The sequence below is a fragment of the Leptosomus discolor genome, chromosome 4, assembly GCF_034619465.1.
Source record: "Leptosomus discolor isolate bLepDis1 chromosome 4, bLepDis1.hap2, whole genome shotgun sequence".
Classification (NCBI taxonomy): domain Eukaryota; kingdom Metazoa; phylum Chordata; class Aves; order Leptosomiformes; family Leptosomidae; genus Leptosomus; species Leptosomus discolor.
This window is the reverse complement of record NC_141394.1, coordinates 45,143,881-45,165,359: the sequence shown is the minus strand read 5'-3', so window position 1 is coordinate 45,165,359 and position 21,479 is coordinate 45,143,881. Positions and strand designations below refer to the sequence as shown.

General features: G+C 40.9%; 1 protein-coding gene across 2 annotated transcripts in view; it reads left to right on the top strand.

The window, feature by feature from the left end:
* TMEM131L (transmembrane 131 like) overlaps window positions 1-21,479 on the top strand; it is an 83,634-nt gene that overhangs the window by 19,907 nt on the left and 42,248 nt on the right. For both annotated transcript variants that reach the window (XM_086464712.1, XM_086464711.1), the window contains exons 4-7: window positions 16,055-16,126; window positions 17,118-17,241; window positions 18,309-18,425; window positions 20,408-20,518. In XM_086464712.1, coding sequence (XP_086320838.1) covers window positions 16,055-16,126; window positions 17,118-17,241; window positions 18,309-18,425; window positions 20,408-20,518 — 424 coding nt within the window. The remainder of the gene's footprint in view (window positions 1-16,054; window positions 16,127-17,117; window positions 17,242-18,308; window positions 18,426-20,407; window positions 20,519-21,479) is intronic.

Sequence of the window (21,479 nt, the reverse complement as noted above, 5' to 3'; positions counted from 1 at the left end):
TCATTAAAAAAAAGTAGGAAAAGCTGTAATTTTAAAGTTTAAAGTAATTACACTTTCATGACTGCTGCTACTGAGGCACTGCTTAGAGTACAAAAATGTACATTGCATGAAACTTCAGACTTGTAGGTACTGGGTGTTGTCCTGAAAGATTCAATTGCCTTTGCAGGAGTTAATGCAGAAATTACTGTGTGAAGTTGTTTGCTCTCTACTTGAACAGTAGCAACAGTCTAACAAGGATGATTAGAAGTGTCTGAAATTGAACCGTAAAAGGCTTTGTTTTTACCTTAGGACTCTACCAAAGTTATTGGCAAGTGAGTGCCGTCACCTGCAGGGCTGGACACCCATGGTTTTGGTGCAGTCTGGGCACCAGCTCCTGGCTGAGGTAATGCTGTAGCAGGTTGGCTCCTGCACCATACGCTAGCTGCAAATCCCAAGCATTTCAGAGTAGTGATGCTTTCAGCATTAACGAGTACTGCCCAGTGCCATGGGTACACTGGTGTTGTGTTGCTGTATCTCTGGGTGAGGAGGCAGTGGGGTTTGCTGTGGTACATGGGAGGAGGAGGAGTGGTTTTCTTTCTCCTCATTAAGTGCCCACTGTCTGGCTGGGTACCCAGTGGTGTTTGTCTTGCAACAAACTACGCTGCAAGGTTGCACTGAGTGCCCTTTTTTCCCCTTTTCATCCTCTCTGGGCTCATGGGACCCGTGTCCCAACACGGCTCTCTCCTGAGAGGCTGCTGCGAACCCCATGGATGCAGCAGCCCTGTGCCACTCCCTGATGGGGAGCCAGAGCCTGAGGAGCTGCGCATCTGAGGAGAAGGAGGTGGCAGCAAAGTAGCGGCTAAGTGGGAAAACCAGTAGTGTTACTGAGGCTGTAAGAGAATTTTGGAGTATTGTTGCCCTGTAATTACAGTCTTGTGTGCTATCCCATATGCTTATGGTGCCATCGTGGTATCTGTGCATTGCCCATCTGTTGTTTGAAAGCAGGTCAACACAGAGGGCATGGCAGCAGTCAGATTGCACCAATCATGATAAAAAATGTGTTTCAAAGCAACAGAAGAGCTGTAAGGACTGCAACCAGGCAAGGTTCACCTCCCCTGTGACCTGGAGCTGGCCTTCGTTGACAGGATCCATCACCACCATGGGTATGTGGTCTCGTCTAGGGGGAAGCTCCCTCCCTGGGCACCTGGGTGGTGGTGGAGGAGTAATTTTGGGACAGACTTGTAGATGGTGGAAGGCTTGTCACCTCCAGCTCCTTCTGCAGTGAGAGAGGAGGAGGTTTCACCAGAGGATGGTCAAGGAGTTTAATTCAGCTGCTTTGAATCGCCCTTTGGAGCAGCCTGTTTTTCCCAGTCTTTCAGAGGGAGGGGGAATGACAGGTTTCCTAATTTCAGAGTGCAAGGTGAGGGAATGCTCATGTTCCCCCGAGCTCTCCTGCCTCCACTGCTTCCCCTGTCATCTGCAGCTTCTCCTTGCTGCAGAGGACAAGGTGGCAGGTGAAGTTGCATTAACTTTTCAAACCCTCGGCATTTCTGACTTGCACAACGAGCCTGGCCTGCCCTCTCTGCTCAGGTTTTCGTACAAGTTCAGAGATTTGAGACACCTGGCTTCAGTCTGTGTTGTTCTGGGGCAGGGGCTGTGTCTGGCAGTCTGCACCCTGGGTACCACAGGACTTTCTGCTGCAGAAGCAAAGGGCACTCCTGCAACCACCAGACCATTCTTGGGGAGCTCCTGCTTATGGTTCCTGTCTGCTTCAATGCACAGGTGCTGTTTTTCAGCCTGCTGTGTCTTACTGAAGCTCAGAGCAGCGTGTTGGTTAAGACAAAACCCTACCGAAACAGGACACTGCCATCCACGCATGGTCGCCTGGCTGGGGAGAGACAGGCTGGGCAACTGGCAAGTTGCATGTGATGCTGGTGAGACATCTTGCCTAACGCAGCACCGGAAACCACTAAGATGTGATGCTGAACCTGTCTGGGCCAGAATTTGGCAGCGGGGGAAGGATGGGGTGTAGTTGCCAGAGAGGCAGAGGGGAAGTATGGTAACTAGAGGAAAAAATGACTAAAGGTTGTGAATTGGAAAAAAAATAAAAGGTGCCTCTGATAAAAATGCAAAGTGAACAAAGATACTGGTAGGAAGGGAAAAATGAAAGCTTACTTATTTCAAGTGATAGGCAAAACTGATAAGGGGCGATAGCAGATTGTAATCTAACCATGAAAGGAAAGATACACAATAGCAAAAGGGAATTGAAATGAGAGAAACGAAGGGGTGACTGATTCATAACTGCTTGCACCTTGTGTAACCACCACCTCTGTTTGTATGAAAAGATTTTAAGGGTCTGTGCAAAATGGAATCAAGTCTCCCCACGCAAGCTGGCAGAAGTGTGCAACAGTCCTGCTGCATGCTCATTTAACATCAGCTATTACACAAGGTACAAGGCAGTCAGCAAGTCAGACCTTACTGGTGACATTGTAGGTCACCTCTTACATTTTGCCTACATATGTATTTTTTGTGCTGAATTACATTTTCCTATTGACTGCAGTTGTGGATTGGCATTTTAAAATTAAGGTCCCTGCAATAAACGTACAAACAGTAAAGACCTGAACACAGAGACAATGAATATGCTAACCATATATAAGCATAAATTGTGTAATTCCTGTTGTTTTTTAAAAGACTGGAACAACTTAGAGCACTGTGCTGCCCTCGGGAAGCGAGCAGCCTTGTAATATCGTAGAATAAGTTTTGCAGTTCTTACTGTGTTGTGGATTTAACGTGCCTGCTTAGTTTTTGTGCCTGCCTGCTGGTGCTGTGTGCCATGTGCATTGCTGGTTTGTATCTAAATCTTGATTCCTGGCAACTGGAGGAGGGTAGGGAGTTGAAGGGCCTGTACTTGACCGGCTCCTTGACCCATGCTTTACATGCTTTGTTGCTATTAACTGCCTTTCTTCAATAGCTATTGTCTGATTTCTGTCTTGGTGTGTTCTGTCTTTTATTCGAGTCCTTTACTGCAAGCCTGCTGCCTGCAACCCACGAGGTGCCTGCTGCCTGCTTAGGTATTTCTGTGGCCTGTTGCTGACCCAGTTTCTGCAGCATTTAAACTGCCCTTTTGAAAAGGGGGCATTTCTGGCCTTTGTGAGCGTTCCCAGTGTTGCTGGGATAATGTGGCTGATCCCGCAGATGCAAGTAGTTGCTTTAAAACAAACACACACTGCTGCCCTGGTCCCCATACTTTCAGTCTTGCTTGGATTATTTTTTTTCCTGCTTGTAAATAAAACCATTATTAATGCTTTCTGGTCATTCATGCAGTGGGCTGTGTTTTGGTGGATGGCTTGTTCTTGGAATAATTACTGAAATGTTTGCTGTGTGGGAGGGGAGGGCAGTGCCCAGCCACAAAGTGTATGCTTCCAGATTTTGAGATGGGGACCTTTGCTTTTGTTCCCAAACTGAGGAAGCTCATGTGGGACTTGGAGAATTGCAAGTTGCCCTGTGTCTGTCTTGGCTTTGTTGCAAGGTCTGGCTTGGAGGTTAGGTTGTGCTGGGTTAGAGTACTGGACTGGGGACAATGACACTTGGTTTGAACACACGCATCTTGTTTTATTTTACAAGCTGTGGAAAGGTAAGATGAGGTGTCGAAAATGTGACCTTGTGGTAGCTGCAAATCCATGGGTCACCTACTGCTTGCTGTGGTTTGGGGCACCACCTCATGTTTCCTTATTCCCTCTCTCTTTTTGCCACACTCCTGCCAAAAGCCACGCCTTACGTTTTGAAACAGATTTGCCTTACAAAGCCTCATTGCTCCTTTTTTACTGTAAAAGAGCTTTTGCTCTCAGGGGCGGCTTGAGAAACTCCGTGTCAAACAGGTTAATGTGTGGAGTGGGCAGAAGCAAAGTGCATCCTTTCTTGCAGTGGAAGCACACCTCTGGTTTGAGGCTCATTAAGAAACTAAAAATAGCATTACTGATTCTTTGCCCTTAGCTTCACAGGTGAAAATTTCAAGTTGGTGAACTTCGATTAGCTTCTTAGCTTTGAAATAAAGGAGGAAATGCAAGGATCTGGAGGAGGTGGGGTCTAAATATAGTACTTGATTGCAAGTACTTTTTTTTTAACTGATACAAAATAATCAAAAGCTGACTTCCTGCTATTTTTTTCAGCTCATTTTTCTCTTCTTCCTTCCCTCACCAGCTATCCTGCTGAAGGAAATGAACGTTAACTCATTGGCTCAAGGTGCCCCTTGCTAGAAATCAGAGCTCTAGAAGTTAATGTGCCAGATGTAACATACCTGAGGTTTTTCTGGTGGTAGACATTTTGTTAAACCTGTGAAACAGGGTGTGTTTCATATGGTTCTGCTTTGTTTAATAGCAGAAGGTTGCAGCATTTTGTATGTCAGAAGAAATTGGCTCAGAGCATATGCTGTGCATTGGCTTCAACAGATTCCAGATGTTTTGTAAGGACCTGGTAATTTCTGCAATGCGCTCTATAACTACTAATCCTGGTAATGCTAAAAATTTTGAATTTTTGCCAGTTTGAATTTTCTAGTATAAATTTTTTTCATATCCATATCTGTGTTTTCTTTAACAACGTAATCTGACAAAGTGTAAATACACGGTAGTACTGAAGAGTAGGTCACACCGTGAAAGTGCTTCTTTTTATTAATAGCACTAAATCATGGAGCTGTCTTTTCATTTTACATACCGTGATCCATAGCGCTGAATGACACAAGACAGGCTAGTGCAACAAGCTGCTCTTTTCAAAAAGGGCAGCTGGGGGAATTTGGCAGGCTGTCTGCATAGTGTTCTGCCACCATGGGGGTTTACTGGCTTTAGGTGAGAAAGTAGAAACGATCCGATGCTGTGGAAGATTCGCCTGGTCGTCTTCAAGAGGGGATGTACTTGGAAGTAGAACCAGAATTTTATATGGGGAGCTGGAAAAGAAAAGCTTTTACTTTGAGTAGTTGTATATGACTGGACTATTGAAGTGTATAGCTGGAGATGAAAATGCACAGTGCAGTCAGTTAATAAAATATGAATGAACAATAAGTAATCTGCATTTTTTTTATTGCTATTGTAATATTATAAAGTTATTCTCATGAGAAAAAAGTTCCATATTTTTCTGGAGAAAAATATATGTCCCGTCTAATAAAGAATACTGTGCATCACATCTGTGAAATGGCATAGATCCAAAAATTGCTGTACCAGAAAAAAAACCTTTGTAAAGTGACACCAAAACATCTGAAGGGGGACTAAAGAGAATATAATAGATCACCCCGGATAGAATACGTTCCAACTGGGAGGAGTGGAAAACAAGAACAAGAGATTGATGCTCCTGTGAGATGGAGGTATTGATTTTGGGCTGAAGCTAATTTTTCAGTGTTGCTATTTGGTTAGTGACTTACCTTTAACTTTCCCTCCTTAAGAGTTGGTAGTGGCCCCTGGGATGTGGGAGAGCAGCTTTGTTCCCTTGCTCTACACAGGGTGACTGTGTAACCACAACCTCACCCTGCAACACCAGGCTTAAGGTACCCTTACGAAAAGTGTAGCCTTCTGCCTTCTCTTTATATTTCTTTTGTATCATGTTTTCACAGTTGTCTATTATGGCCTGTGAAAATGCTTCTCAATGACATGAAAAATTAGGTATTCTTAGAAAGCTAGTGTATATAGTTCAAATTCTGGGTAGTTTGCACGTGCTTCAGAAAGTCTTGTATGAAGTTTCATGTGCTAGAGGAGAGAATTACGTTTTTAATAAGCCTGGCAATTGATAGTGGCAATAGTTTGTCTCCTTATAAAACTGAAACATAGCACTGAGAAAGCTGGTCTTGGTGTGGTATTCAAGCAAATGCTTGGTAAAAGGATTTTGAGAGGTGCGTGTATTTAAGTTTTCGAGAGGTGTTTCTCCAGTGTCTTACCAATTTGTAAAATAATTTACTGCATAATGCATCTAAACTATGTATTATGGTGTTTGCTTTTCCACATTTGTAGCATTTGAAGCTATCTGGTGCAGTGCTGATAGATAACTTGAACAGTTTTCCATATTGAACCCATTTTGGTTGTTTGTCTTCGTGCGCTAGCTTAAACAAGGGATGGTGTTGGATGCCCATAGGTAAATTACTACGCTTAAAAGTTGATGCTCAAAGATTATATTTTGGTTTTAGACATTTTGGATGAAATTCATGAAAGAGAAGAAATGCAAACTCCAGGCTGATGTTTTCCACTGTTGTGTCAAGCTTAGATTTTGCAGCTTTGATATGTGAACTTACTGACTTTTCCATGGCTTCTTTTCAGGGCAAGTGGTATCAGGTGCATTGTCCAGACTAAAGGGAATAAATTAGACGCAGAAATTATTATTACTATGTTTTTAAGTCCTAGGTCTGAGTTTTCTTGTATTTGATTAGCTTCCTTTTTAGTTAATGTTCTTTTTTCTGTTTCAGGGGGGGAAAAGGGGAGAGTTAGTACTTGATGGGTTCAATGTAAAGGTTGCCTGTGGGCTATTAAAGTCTACCAAGCAAATCTGTGCTTTAGCTGTCCTACAGGCCTGTACTCTTTCATTGTAAAAAGAAACTAAAGGGCTTAGATTAATGCAGAAACAGCAAAAGGCAGCTCCTGTAGGAAGATTATCACTCTTGATTGCTGTAGGAAGATTATCACTCTGAATTATTAAGCAGGTCAAGCTTATCAGCGACCACAGAGCTCTTTCATGCGTTTTGCTGAACCATTCTAACTTAAAATGGTTTCTGTCAAGATGGAAACTTTTGGCTGCATCTGTAAGTAGAAAAAGGAAATGGTTGGGTGCAATGATATTTGACAAGAATGTAACTTCCTATTACTGTGAGCTTCTCAGCCCCACTGTGCTTCCTGCCAGTGCCTCCCCCCTTCCCTCCAGGCAGGAGCCAGATCCCTCGAGCCAGAGAAATACTGCATTGCCCCCGCATGTGAAAGTGGAACACTTGAAGGAGGGTTGGTGCTGAATTGACAGAAATTGGCCCTTTGCTCTTCAGCTTGGGGAGGATGATCTTTAAGGTCTTCCAACCCAAACCTTTCTATGATTTTTTTGAGTAAAATTGTGTGTGCTTGATGAAATTAATTTTTATTTTAACTGGTAGAAACAGAACTGCAATTGATACATTAAAAAGGCAAGATCTTTTTTCACTTGGATCTCTTCCTTCTATACTGCTAATTGTTCTGTAGACACTCTGCAGGAACAGAAAAACAACTTCATTGTTATTTTTAAGGGAATTAATTTAGTTGAGGCAGGTGCGATAGAATCAGTATTTGTTTCTTCTGGAATATATGTCTCTCTTCTCTTCCTTTGTTAGATTCCTAATTACATTACTACAGGACTGTGCTTAAAAACAGCCCTTACCACTAAAATCTTCTGCCATGGTTTTGCTGTTGCAAGGACAGAATTAAGTACTTTACTACCTAGTAAGTAAAAATAATTGTGCTCCCTTTAGGTACAGGGCAGGTGGGTTTGTGGTCTGTCTTCTGCCTTTCTTAAGGTTCTTTTATCCTACCTCTTTCACAGAGCCATGCTGTGAAATTTGACTGCTTTCAGTAAAATGCTTTGAAAACTGTGGGTAGGGAATGGTCATTTAAATTTCATGGTATTTCAGCACAAGGCTTGCAGTTTGTGCTTTGCTTTTCTGGAGAAGGCAGCATGCTGACACCGTGGAAGCCTTTTCTCTAGGTACTTCTCTGTGTCCTCTTTCTCTAGGGTTTATTTTTTCAAAGTGTCTTAAAAGGCTACCCATCTCCACTTGCAAATATTTCATTTTCAGTTTAGAGACTCTGGGCAGGAGCTTGGATAATCAGCATGGTATTTCAGAGGCGTGTAGTCTCATAGTTCCTCTTGAAGTGATTTTGAGTTGTGAGAGTTGAGCAGTGTTCAAAAAGCAGCCATTTATTTACATGTGTGAAGCAGGCCAGGGTGCTTTCAGGTTTGACTGCCTTTCTTAATGCTTGTTAATTAAGAAAGATAGGCAAAAGTTAACATGTTAGAAATGATTTGTGATGTTAATGTCAGTTTTTGAAGAACAAACCTGGGTTGCAGGCTGTTTAAAGGGTTTGAGGGTTTAGCAACTACAAGGTAAGCAAATTACTCGAAAAATGAATTTGTCTAAAAAACTTTGAGGTTTAAAAAGGAGACAAAAAAATAGCATGAGCTGCTTTCTGTGCCTTTGGGATTTTTATTTCACATACTCTTTAAAAAGACATGAAATGCAATATTTTCTCATAACCTCAGAAGTCTAGGACCTGGTTAATTCAAGATAAAAAAGAATGCCAAGGCTCCTGATGGAGCCGAAACTTGTATTAGGCAAGTAATTATTTTATTTTGGGTTTTTTTGGGGAAAAAAAAAAGTAAGCTTTGTAATTTCTGCAGTTTTAACAGTTTAACAGAAGATTTCTGACTTATTTTAAGAAGTCAGGTTGTAAAAAAGCTTAAAAAAAGAGACACACTAACAGTTTTGTTTCAGAGCAGTTATTGTTGTCTTAAGCACTTGGAGATCACCTTATGAAATATTGCAAAATGAACAGGCAATTATTAAATTATACGAAGCAAAAGGAAAATGAAGGTGGATGTTCTGCTTGCCATGGTATTAGATTTACTGGTAGTGGTAGAGATGCTTCAAAGGAAAATGTTTGATGTGCATTTTGAACTAGTGGGCCTCATACACTCGTCCAAAACAAATAACTTAGTTATTTCTCAGCCTAGCTGAAACAAGACTCTTTTTTTTGTGTCCACAAGTAGTTGCAGGTTCAGCTTAGGCTACATGGGTGCCTGATTTGCATGCCCAGTTCACTGATAACCTGCTTATTGTTCTCCCAAGTCTGTGCTTGGGGGTTTCTATGGGTTTGGATATCTTTTGCTTTTTAAAAATTCTACTCCCGCCCCCCCCCCCCCCCACTAAAGCAAACTGTCTGTCCAAGATGTCTCAAAAATACAGGGACCCCCTGGACCATCTGTAGAGAGCATTGGTTGTTGCTTGAAATCTGAGTGGCTAAAGGACTTTGAAAGAGGAGGTTTCAGAAAGCAATTTCAAATGAACTCAAGTTATTGTGAATTGATTTCTTAATTTAGTACAGATTTCACTTATTTCAGAAGTTGAGGACTGATTTATAGGAGGGAATAATTCCGTTCTGCTATTAAACATGCTTTATTGTGCTGCTGCTGCTAAAATACAAACCACAGGCACATCTGGAGAAGAAAGCATTTTCTTTTCATCAGGATGCTTGCTATAGGGCTTCGTGCCTCACTGCTCATCTTCTCTGCTAGATTTCTTCGTGAATCTTACTCTAATTTTTGTCGTGGTCTGCATTTAACTACTTTGGACGTTTTTCATGGAGACTGTTTGGGTGTGAGGGTAGGGAGAAAAGCCAATTTTTTAATCTGTGGCCTTCCATTTCCGTCCCATGGAGAAATGTGACTTTATAAGCACTATACTGTGAGATGTTGTGAGTTTGATCATTGCAATTTTCTTGTAGTTTTGTAATAAATAAAACTGAAGCACTGCTGGCTTAGGCAACTATTCTGCAAAGGGTTTGTATAAACATTATCGCAGAATTTTATAGGAAGAGGGAGCACGGGCAATGAGAGAAGGTTACCGAGGAAGACAACTAATGGCAGTGGAAACACCAGGGCTAGAGGAGAAGAGCAGAGGGGGCTGCTTAGGTTGCTGGAGGAGGCCGATGCTTGGGGGGCCGAATGGAAGTAACGGAGAATGGTTTGTGCTTTATGTGTTGAGCTAGGCTTACCTACCTCTTTATCTCAATACTTTTTGAAATAAACTGAGTATCAGCCCATCAAAACTATGGTGAGCAGGTCTTGGCCATACACTACTTTGCCAATTTCAGGAGTTAAAAAAAAAAAATAAAAAATTGCTAGACCTGTCAGACCCCTTAAATCAAGACTTTGGCCATAAGTCATGGAGTTTGTTTTTAGAGAGGTTGTCTCATACTTTTCACTGGTTTACTTTGGTTTAGCTCCCCTTTCCTATTTTCCTGTAGCTAAAACATGCAAACTATCAGGTATGCATGCAGACATATTATTTGATGGGGAACACCGTTTTGGCCTTTCCTGCTTTCCACAGTCAAGGCTTCAGTCCCTCATGTACGTAGTGTAGTTCAGAGGAAATAAAGATGGCCACCCTTCTACCAGAAGCAGCACAGCGCTCTGGTAAAGCATGTAAGTGAATTCCTAACCAGGGGTTGCCAATCCCAAGCATTCAGAAGTAGTGAGTCAGTCCTCCCCCTCTTCCCTAAACAATGCAGTGCTAAAAATACTGGAGTTCTTTGACTTCTAGGTTTCCAGTGTTTAAAATTCACATTTATGTTCTTTTACCTGCTGGACATTTTTATTTCTTAAAAAAAAAAAAAGGAAGGAAATCTTCAAAGACTGAATGGTTCATGTGTTATCACCTGAGTCTTAGGTCGGTATGGGCTTCAGGAGAAGTCCTGTAAGTCTCTGGGGCTGAGGTGGTGAGCGTGGCAGGGCTGAAGCTTCTCCAGGTAGCACAGCCCTACAGGGACACACCACATACAGCTTGCCTGTGAGCTGTATAGGCTTGTTGCAAGGTGAACTTATTTTCTGTTTTCTGAGGACTCTTTTCTGCCTATAGGAAAAAAAAAAGTTAAATTTGGTTTAAACTACAAAAAATCGTAGTTTAAAAATATTCCTGCTTCTGCTTTCGGCAGGGTTGCCTTGATGGGAAACTCAAGTTTTAGTTTCATATTTCCAAACAATTTTATCATCTCTTTCAAAGCTGCTGTGTGTCTTTCAGGAGCTGCAGTTTAACCTTCATAACTGCTGCTTGGTGCTTTTACTGCCTTTGGTAGGTGAGAGGTTGAGAAAAGAGCGGGACTAGGGGTTGTGACAAACCAAAAGTTTGTATCAGCTCTGAAATAGACTTTGGTTTAGCTGCTGTTACTATTTCTGTGTCAATTTCCTCTTAATTAACTGTTTTCATTTGTCAAAATAATTCCTTTGCATCAGCTGTAATCAGAACTATTAAAAGTATTTGATTGTTTCCGTACATGTGAATCTCATCCTCTTAGTCTGCTTTTTGTTTAGCAGGTGTAGTCTAGAGAAATGAATCTAAAATTAGTAAATGAGTGTTTTAAATTTCATTTCTCTGTTTCAGTTTACATATAAAAATTGAGCTTTCCTATGCGACACATACATGCTTTCGCATCTCAAAACCTCATCCTGTGGGTTCATTAGTAATGCCTTCACTGAAGGTATGAAGCACCAAAATGCCAAACACAAGTCAAATTTTCCTTTTATCAATATACTGAAAAATAAAACAATACTGCCTAAGAAGATTCACTCAAAAAAGGCCTCTTGCACATTATAGAATCCAGTCCTTTTTGCCTGCTGCTTCCAAGAAAACCCTGCAACCATAAGGAAAAAGACCTGGCAGTGAAATGCTTTCACCTGACTGACTTTTTCTTCATCTGCTGTGAACAAAGGGCACAAAAAGGAAGGATGAAGAAAGGGCACCAAGTAGCAATTACAATTGTTCTCAACTACAGATATTGCCATTGGAATCATCAGGCAACATGCATTGTAAGATAATCTAAAGTAATCAATTAAAATAAAAAAATAACTGGGATAAACTTCTTTCCTGGAAAGTTTCCCTTTGCTTATGCTCAGATGCAGCTCATTCTGCAGATTGCTGAGTGTTTTATATGTATAATTAGAAGAATTAACCCAGTTTAGAAGTTTTATTAAAAAAAAAAAAGACAGCCCAACAATACCAAAAGAAAAAAAAACCCATCACAAAACCCAGCAATTTATTCAGAGGAAATTTAGTCTTTTGTTTGAATTTTTAGGAGAAATGCTTCTCTTGTGATTTTGGCCAGTGAAGTATGAATAAATCTGTTAGGAAGAAGCATCTTTTTATGTTGGACTTTGGGGAGGGAGGAAGTAAAAGGATCTTTGTTTATTTGGAACAAATGTTTGTGTGTAATATACGTTGCATGTAAATATTAAGTTTTGGGGCTGTGAATAAATATGTAAAATCATACTGACCTGGTTGTTCACCTATTTTTACATCAGAGTAACAGAACTGAAAGAAGTGAGGTCAAAACAATTTCAACTGTGTATTTAACAACGCTCTCAGCATCCTTGTATTAGCATCCCCTTTTTTGTTAGTCCCACGTCAACAGGACACCAAAGGGTTCTTTCCTGGAGCAGGAAATGTTGTAAAAGGCTGGAACCTCTGCGTGTTCTCTGATGCCCCTTTCCCTACAGATAAGCAGCTCTGGGGCTTCTCAGTGGAGGGAATACGATGGCTTAAGATTTTATAGGTCATGCTCCTTTTAAACAACAACCACCACCAAAAAAAAAACCCCAAAACTGCTACCCTAGAGTGACACATTTCTGTGCTTGCACAGGCAGTCGGGGTTCTTGCATTCCTCCATCTTGCTGCTCTTCCCTGGTGTCACTCTTCTTCCTCACCCCATCTTCCCCTCCAGCCCCTTTGCACACTCAGGATTCATCCGTCTCTGTTGAGTGTTTTCTGTGGATCAGGGTGATGAGCTGGAGCTGCAGGTCTCTTGGGCTCACCCTCTTGTTCTCCCCAGAGCCTGCCCCCGTCTTCCCGCTGCCCTGGGTGCTCTGAGTGACCGTGTGGAGCACTCCCTCATCTCCCCGGTGTTTTAGCTGTTCTCATTCTTTTTTTCCTGGAGGTGGATGATCGAGGGTGTCAGCATTTTAAATATATTGTGAGATTGGAGAGGAGAAAGGGCATTGAATTGTTGGGCTGACAAGTGATAGTAGGGCCAGTTAAACTAATTTTTTGATACAAAGGCCATTACTACTAGAGCGTTAGAAGTAGTTGTCAGGAATTCCCTTCCTGCCCTCTATTTTTCTCCTGTTTCTGTCCAGTTCTGTTCACTTGTGCTTACAAACGTCCCCAGAAATGTTGGACTTGACTTTCTGTATCAAAATTTATCATTCAGAAGTTGGTGTTCAACCGGTCTGCCTGAAAAAACAGAGATAGGCAATTGAATGTGGAGTCTGGCTTTGTGAGAAGGCATGTGTAATGTGATGTTTAGCTAATTTTAAAAGCAATTAAAGAGTAGTAGGAAACCAGGCTTTTTCTGTTACGAAAAGGACTGTTTCTCCACATTTGTTATTTCAAGATTCCATTCTTAGACTGATATTTGTGTGTCTTTCCCAGGGTTGTAACATTCTCATGAAATGACCTGTGTACTTCTTTTACACATCGTCTGCAGCCAAAAGAGAAATTTTGGGGATATTAGAGGTGAATCTACTAGTGAGATGAGGTTCTTAAAATAAAAAATCTAAAAAGTAAATGTTTTGTTTTAGAAAGTGACTTCAACTTTTAAATTACTTAATAAATTGCCTTTGATGTTTATTTCCATGTTGGATCCCCTGTAGAGATCTGAATGTGTTGAATTGTGTTTGGAGAGCAGGGATGCAGAAGGGTGTTCTGCCAGCTGGCTTTGAGTGACTTGCGGTAACACACTGGAGAATTATATTTCCAATATAGATGGGCCTGTCTCTTTCTCTCTATGGTAGTAGGCTTTAAAATGCATCCTGGTTGTTCAGGTATGATGAGCAGAATGAAACCCTGCCCATCCCAACTATTGCAACCTGCCATTTTCTCTCTTGGGGGGGAACAACCCCCCCCCAAAACTGGTGGATTTATCTTTCTACTAGTCCTGCTATTGAATAAACTTGGCTCTCGTTATTTTTTGGCACTGCTCTCGGGCCTCTGATAAGCAGTGCAGGCGCCCTGGAGCTGGCCAGCGGGCAGGGTTATGAGCAGAGTGCCGTAGGAATGTGGCTGTTCTGCTTTTGGGGCCAGGCCGGGGCTTGGAACAATTTGGCAGCTTTGCGGGGTGCAGAGCAGAAGCTGGATGTCTTGTAACCACAGTCCCATTCCTGGGGCTGCTGGGGAGAGGTGTGCAGGGATGCTCTGAAATAACCTCCATGCTTGAGAGTCAGCTCAGAGCCTGCAGAGTTCGTTAGCTGATGCTTAGCTTCAGCCATCTCGGGTCCAGGCTGCCTTCTCCAGAAGGAATGGGGCAGCGGCCCTGTGATCCTGCTGCTCTCACAGGGCTTTTCCTGTTTTCTGACTAGTAGAGGGCTGGCTGTGATTGTTGACTGAACAGTAATACAGTGCAGTTTTAGGAAACAGTGCTACAGCATGGCCTTGTTCACCCAAACCAAATGAAACGCAGTCTTCTATGTCCACAGCTGGGTTTGCACTCAGTCAGTGCATTGGGTACCTATGGCAGAGAGTGAGGCTTGAGCGGGAAAGAGCTTATGCTGCTATAGCTACCCAGAAGAAAGATTAGTAAGCCTTGGAGAGCTGCTGCCCATTACAGGAATTGGCACAGAGGAGCACTCAGCTTCTTGCCATTCTCAGCAAAAGTTTTTCTGGTGGGAAAGGTATTTCAGCAGTACCTGTAAGATGATAGAAGCTTAAGTGGTGATGGTGTTCAGGGTGGTACTGTGATACTGTACTGCAAAACCACTGGCTTAACTTTTATTTTGTTATATATATGTGTGCATATAAAAAAGGGATCTGAGGACCCTTAAGAAGTGTGCCTTCCCCCAAATGTCTGGGGCTTTTACTGTAGTAGTTGTTTTAATTTATGTGTGTTTACAGCTGTACTCAGACTTGCCTTATGGATACATGTCTGAGGCTGATTTTTTGAAGTGAGGGAAGGTGGTGGTTGCTGCTGTGTTTCTAGGAACAGAGCAACAATTGGAGCAGAGAGAAGGTGGTTGGAAGGACACTGTCATTAACCAAGACTTTGTAGTTCTGCATCATCTGTTCTTTCGTTAATTCCTAGCAGCTCACTAGGAACTCTACCTGGATATATTGCATTCCTCCTGCTACAGCAGCAAGGGAGTTTGCTCTCTTCTGTGAGAAATGTTTTCATAAAAGTTGTGGGTTCTTGCAATAATAAACCTGATTTTTTCTGACTGGTAATAAATTATGATGTCTCTGTGGGTTTGGAATATAACAACAGAATTATGTAGGTACTTTAATATATTAAAGGTATAATGTTACAGAACGACATTTTTAACTAGGGGACCAATTAACTGTACTACCACATGTAGTGCAAAGCAGCTGCATAACTAATGAGACCACAGTCCATCCCTCCCTTCTCAGACTCATCCTTGTTAAGATGCTTATTAGTATCATCCAGTAAAGATGAAACTAGTTCTGGCTATGTGATGTGCAGATTGCTTCTGGGGAAGTTTTTAACAGCATAGCATGGGGTACGTAGATGTAATGAACAAGTGCTGGGCTTGTTTTTTACCGCTGCGGTTGTTGGGACTTGTGGAGGACAAGTTTTAATTGAGAAAGTGGTAAATGTGTCCTGGGCTTTCTGTCTACGTTATGGGGCATCAACTCATGTTGAAATAAGCTAAAAATGTACTAGAACCGATGGGAACTTTGTTGTGAATTTTCCTAGGGCAAAGGAAAGATGATGATATGTGTGTTTCACATTATTTCTTACTCGCTTTTGCATATAATAAGCGAGTTGGCTTTTGCATTAAAGCCACAGCTAGGCAAGTGCTTCTTTTGATGTCGGTTTTGCCCAAGCTGATATTTACTTCTCTACCTCTGCATCTCTCAGGTGTGCTTGGACCAGTGCTTGTGTGAATGTCAGCTTGACAAGACTGGGGATCTGCGCCATGCTGATGTAATCTTCATTCCCCAGGACTCCTTAAAGTTGTTTTCCCTCTGTAGTTCATTGCGCAGCCCCATAAAGAGGCGTATCAGCATCACTGAGGGATGTGTGCAAGGAAGGGAGGTTGTCCAAGCCAGCATTGCTGCTAAAATGGGATACTTCTCAGACTGCGCTTTTATTGGCATGAGCTTTCCAGCATGTGCTGTTGTATGGAAACCTTCTTAAAAGGTCAGTCTTACAGCAGCAAGAGGAATGTATGAAAAGATTTGGAAATAAAGTGTGTTTAGAACACAAAGAGCCAGAGCCTGTAACGTATCTTTCTTCCCTGCAATGTGTAGTATCACACCAACTAAATATTAATTGTGTCTCTTTTCCATTTTTTTTTCCAGCTTCTCAGCAAAGATGCCTCCAGATGGGAAGGCCTTACATTTTCACCCGTCAGTTCTGCATTTTGGAATGCAGTGAGTATCTTATATTATTATTATTTTGACTAATAAAGAAGCAGGGAGGAGCAGCTATACTGGGCTACATTGGGGTAAAGAGCATTAGAATCATAGAATCATTTAGGTTAGAAAAGACCTCTAAGTTCATCAAGTCCAACCATTAATTAGCTGAGATCATGACATCCTCTGAAAAAAAGAGAAGTAATGAGTAATTGCCACAGAGTTGGAACTGTTTCTTGCCTTGCAGTGCTTTGTAAATGAAAATCAACATAGTTCTAGGAAGGAGGAAAAGGGAATAGGAAACCATAACACATTCTGGGTATGTTTCAGGTGGTTCTGCATGAATGTCAAATCAGTTCTTCATGCTGATTGTTCATTTCTTGAAAAATTGGCTTCCTAGTGGAGGGGTAGCTTGTTGCCTCCTTTGACTTCTGAAAATAAAATCCAGAAAGTCCCAAGCAAAACATATTGGTAGAATACTTGAGATTTTTTAATTTTTTTTTTAAGTTCTCCTCTAAGAAAACTTTTTAAAGATTATTCATAAATGATAATCATTCTTTGGTCTATCAGTAATGGAAGAGAAACATGGTCTCCTTGTGAGTTAAAGGAATGTTTCAAAGGATGCAAAGAATCAATGTGTGAGATGCTGGGTTTTAGGTCGTATTAGCTAAAGCAAAAGCCTTAAGACAATTGTTGCTTTAGATGATAAGACTTTGGTTATTTGAATTTCTTTTTTCAAAACTTGAATGACTCGCAAGAGTTTTTTTTCATAAGCTCCAGGTGGCTCAAATGAGTTTTGGCTAAGTGCATCTCTCATATCCCAATGTTGCTTATGTGCCTTTATATACTAAAGGGCAAGATTTCTTTGGCGTGTTTCCAAATAATAGTTACAACTAGGAAATTGTTGCTTATTGGCATCTTTTAGAGTGATTTGTGTTCGTTACTTTTTTGTGCATTGCCTGTGCTTATAAAGTGAATAATTTCTTTCTCTCTTTTTCCTCACCTGTAGGTTACTGGGGTTACCCAGAGCTAAAATGCTGCATGCCTACAACCCTAGCCGAGAGAGAGAAGTTGTAGTGAATTCAGTGTTTACAGCTACTAGACAGTTTCATGTGTCTCCTGCTCATAGCCGGGTGAGTGTTGATGTACTTTTGGAAACTATGTAGTGGCCAAGTGCCAAGTCTTCCTGCTTCCTTTGGCCTAAGCTCTTCATCCTGTGTTTTCTCTTCGTGCTTTTTTGTAGGACCTCCAGCTTTTTTCTGTTTTGCTAGCATTTTTTTTGCTCGCTTCTACTTAGACTGGTAAGGGAGAAGACATCCAAACCCTACAGTAGGAAACGTGTTTTACAGTAACAGAGAAAGAGAAGAATTTTTCAGTGTTAAAAGATGCTGTTTAAATGTCATTCTGCTCTATGCAGCATTATGCAGTAATCCACAGGCATGTGGGTGTTTTATAGCCTTGAATTTTCAGTCTTTTGAATGGTTTGCATATTCCTAAAAAAAAACCTGCAATGAAATGTTTTAAGCATTTTGTATTGCAATTATGAACATAATTGTCTTATGATCTAAGACCATTATTTTAACTCTGATTTTTTTTTTTAACAATGTATTACGATATAATGCATGTTAAGAATGAATTGCTGTGATCTCAGTTTGACGAAGCCCAGATTTTACCCTCTGATGAAGTGCAAAGGATTTTTATTACACTTTCGTCTGATTTGTGTTTTTACTATGGCTGAATGGGTATTACTGTGCAGGCATAAATGTCATTGTTCTTCCAGTTCGACCTACTTGGTTACTAATTGTGTTGCCCAAGTTCAGCTTTGACTCATTTGATGATATCACAGGGGGGATTGATGCTCTTTGTGATAGATATCTATATGCAGGGAAGCGTTTTTGTGCACTAAGAGGCTGTTGGTGTTGTGTGATTAACTTCTCGTGCAAAAAGGAGTCTTGACTGATGAGGCCTGCGCTAGCCAGGAAACTCCAGCCATAATACAGCGAGTAGCTGTGTGGTCTCAGTTCTCTGTAGTAAGCGTCGAGAGTTGTGGACACATGAAACTTCTCAGGGCTGAGGTTCTGCTTAGTGGGATCTACAGATAGGGATGTATGTGTGGAAATGTCTGTTGGGCCATGCAACTGAGTGGCGGGTGTCATGGTCACTGGCACTGAGCAAGCAAGCTTCTTTGTGGTCTCTGCAGGTGATTCCAGCAATGGGAAAAATTTCTTTCAGAGTACTTTTCCTGCCCACAGAAGAAGGCAGTATTGAAAGCTCATTATTTATAAATACCTCATCTCATGGAGTATTTTCGTATCAGGTAACTGCGCTTAGTTTTAGCTTGACTTTTGGATTCACTTGTGTTTTGAAAAGTGATTTTCATATATTTTGATCATAGAGACTTTAAAAGTTTATTGAATTCCTGAATCAAATCAGGTGGAGTAATGTTTACAGTTCATTTCTTTTACCTGATCTTGCTAGTCTCGTGATCCCTCATACATGTACGTGGTTAAAATTACTACTGTTAGTGGAGCTACTTGCGGTAGTAAAACTAAGTGTCTTTGTCTATGTGTACTTAGAAGATCATGGTCCTGTCGCTACTAGTTGGTTTCGTATAATACTGCAGTCTAGACTGCACTGTGCTGGAATGCATTTGTCATGAAAAACGTATTTAGGAAATATTTTAGATGGTTTTGAGCTACTCTGCAGGATTTTATGTAAACACGCTGGGATTGTAGCACAGGGTTTGGGCCCTTAAAACATGGAAGTTGAAGTAATGGTTGTACATTAAAGCCTTCTATTGTCTGATTAACTAGTGAATTCGAGCAAGTCTTAAGCTTTTTTTTATTTTTATAAGGGGCATTATATACTCCAAATTCTTTGCTTTTATTAATTTGTAAAGAAAAATCTGACTCTGAAGTCAGTGATTTAAAAATGATGCCAGCTTTAATCAACCATCCAGCTATTTCATTCCCATACTTTGATACTGTACTGGAAAACAAAGCTTCTTAAATTGAAGCGTAGGTAAGTTCAATTGAAATATACGGGTTTTAATACAAATGTTGCATTTGTCTAGTATTTGTTAGAGGTAATGCCACATTTGGAAGGAACTTTTCATCAAGGATGAGGGAAGAGTGCATTATAGAGTGACTGACCTTTTCTTTTTGACATCTCTTCTCTCCTTGCACTCATTCCTGACCTCTTGATTTATCCCAGTGAGCTCAGCCAGGGCCTTTTATCAACAAGTTGCGGGGAAGCAGTTGTCAGTGTCACCAAAAAATCAGTTTGTCTCCTGTTAGACTTCTGCTAAAATGAGTAACGGACTGGTTTTCATGGACAGTTTCACCAGCCACCTGAAACAGAGGAAGTAGCTACCCATGATTTCAGCTTGCATTAGGTTTAAGAGTTTCAAAATCGGGCATAACTTGAGTGGCTGATGCACAGTTACAGTGCTCTTGAGAGCCCAAAGCCTTGAAATGTGTTTGATGTTTCTAATGCGTTTATGCAAGGCTATGTACAGAAGATTCACTCAAATGGAGAAGAGATATCATTATAGTAAAATGTACTTTGTAAATGCCTCCATAAAAAAATTAGCATATTCCTTTTGATCTGATATTTTCTATTTGTAGTCAGAGATCTTCAGTGAACACAGAATGCATTGTATTATCCCCTTAATTAAAAATCTTTGCATACAAGTGAAAAACCCCAAGGCATTTTTCTTAACCTCTAACAATCCCCCCCTCTCCCCGTTATCTTGCTTCTCATTGTCATAAACCAGTCTTGGTGGAGTAGAATGTGAATGCAGTAAAAACAATCAACTTGCAAATCTTACAGTGCTCTGAAAACTGCAGACTTTAAAAACCAAAATGATAAAATATTTTACTCAATTCTTAAGGCAAAGCTGTTGAATTCGATATGCAATTGCACTAGTAACAGAGTTTTTCGAGAAGTTACTGCACTGCCAAATGGTGATATGTGTATTGTAATTGCTTGAAGAATAGTAAGAGTTTAGATGCTTTCTTTTTGAGATAACCTGATGCTGTGCTGGTGACTGCTTTGTTTGGTTTTGGTTTTGTAATAGTGCCTGAATGAGTGAAGATGCTAAAGTACCATTTATGTGTATAGTTACTTTACACATTGGAACTTTTAATATTTAATATAAATTGTCTTTTAAAAGAATTATGTGAAAAAAAATTCTGTTTCTTGGAAAGATTGTTATTTCTAGCAAAATAGTTGTATATGTTACTGTGATAACTGAAATACTAGATGTTGATGTAATGACCTTTTTTTTTTTAACACCAGGTTTTTGGAACAGGAACTCTGACATCTTCTCCAGAAGAACCTACAGTGCAGCTAACAAACACCTACTTACTACTTCCACACATTCAAAACATCCAGGCGTCACACACGCTGGTACGGTATACATTTCAAACGGAGATGAAGCATAAATCTTCTTAGACATAAAAGGTTTTTGTCCTCAGGTTGTTGGGATGCAAGGATCATTAACAAAAAGTCCCAAGTACCAGTGACTGCAGGAGAGAGGTTGCAAGATACAGGGCTACTGTGATGAGCTTGTGTTCTGGTTTTATGAGACAATCTTTGGCATTTAAACTATTCCCACTTGTTCTTGTTCATGCTTCTGTGGTGTGCTGTGCTCACCGTTGTGCCAACAAAACTATTTGTGAGGCCCTGCTCTGAAGTAAACTGGAGAATTGATCTGTCCTAAAAGAAATAAACTTTATACTATAAAGTTTTGGTTTATTCTGTTTTTTACTTCAGACCCATTCCCCATGCTGGTTCGCAGCAGGGCTACACCAACATTTTGCCACAGTTAAAAAGCATGGCATGCTGTTTGGATGAGAACGAGAACTGGGAGTCAGGCTGGAGTATCCCCCCCCCCGCGCGTATCGCTGCTGAAGATAGCAGCTTTGCTTGCCTCAGCTTGAGTAAAGCAGGGAGCTGTGGAGAATATAGCAAGGTGGATTTACGAAGCACAACTATCTCAATTGAAAGAAGCTTTGATGGCTTCTGCCATTGGGTTGCAGTGCAGGTGTTTTCATAGGCTTCCAGGCCATACTGAACCTTTCAAGTGAATAACTAACTAGAAAAATTGATCTTTCAAATTTCCTATTGTATTGTACACAGATTTAGTTTTTTCAAAAACATGTTTAGAATATCTTAGCATGTAACAAAATTTGATCTTTTATCTAAGTATAAGCTGTGTTGATTGCCTTCGTGATGTCTTTGTTCTACCTGAGAAAAATTCTCAGCTCAGATTGTATTTTCCAGTCTGCGATGTATATATTAGGTCAATCTCTTGCCTTTACCCAGGGATAATGCACAATTTCCTTCTCTTCCTTTTTTTTCATCTGTA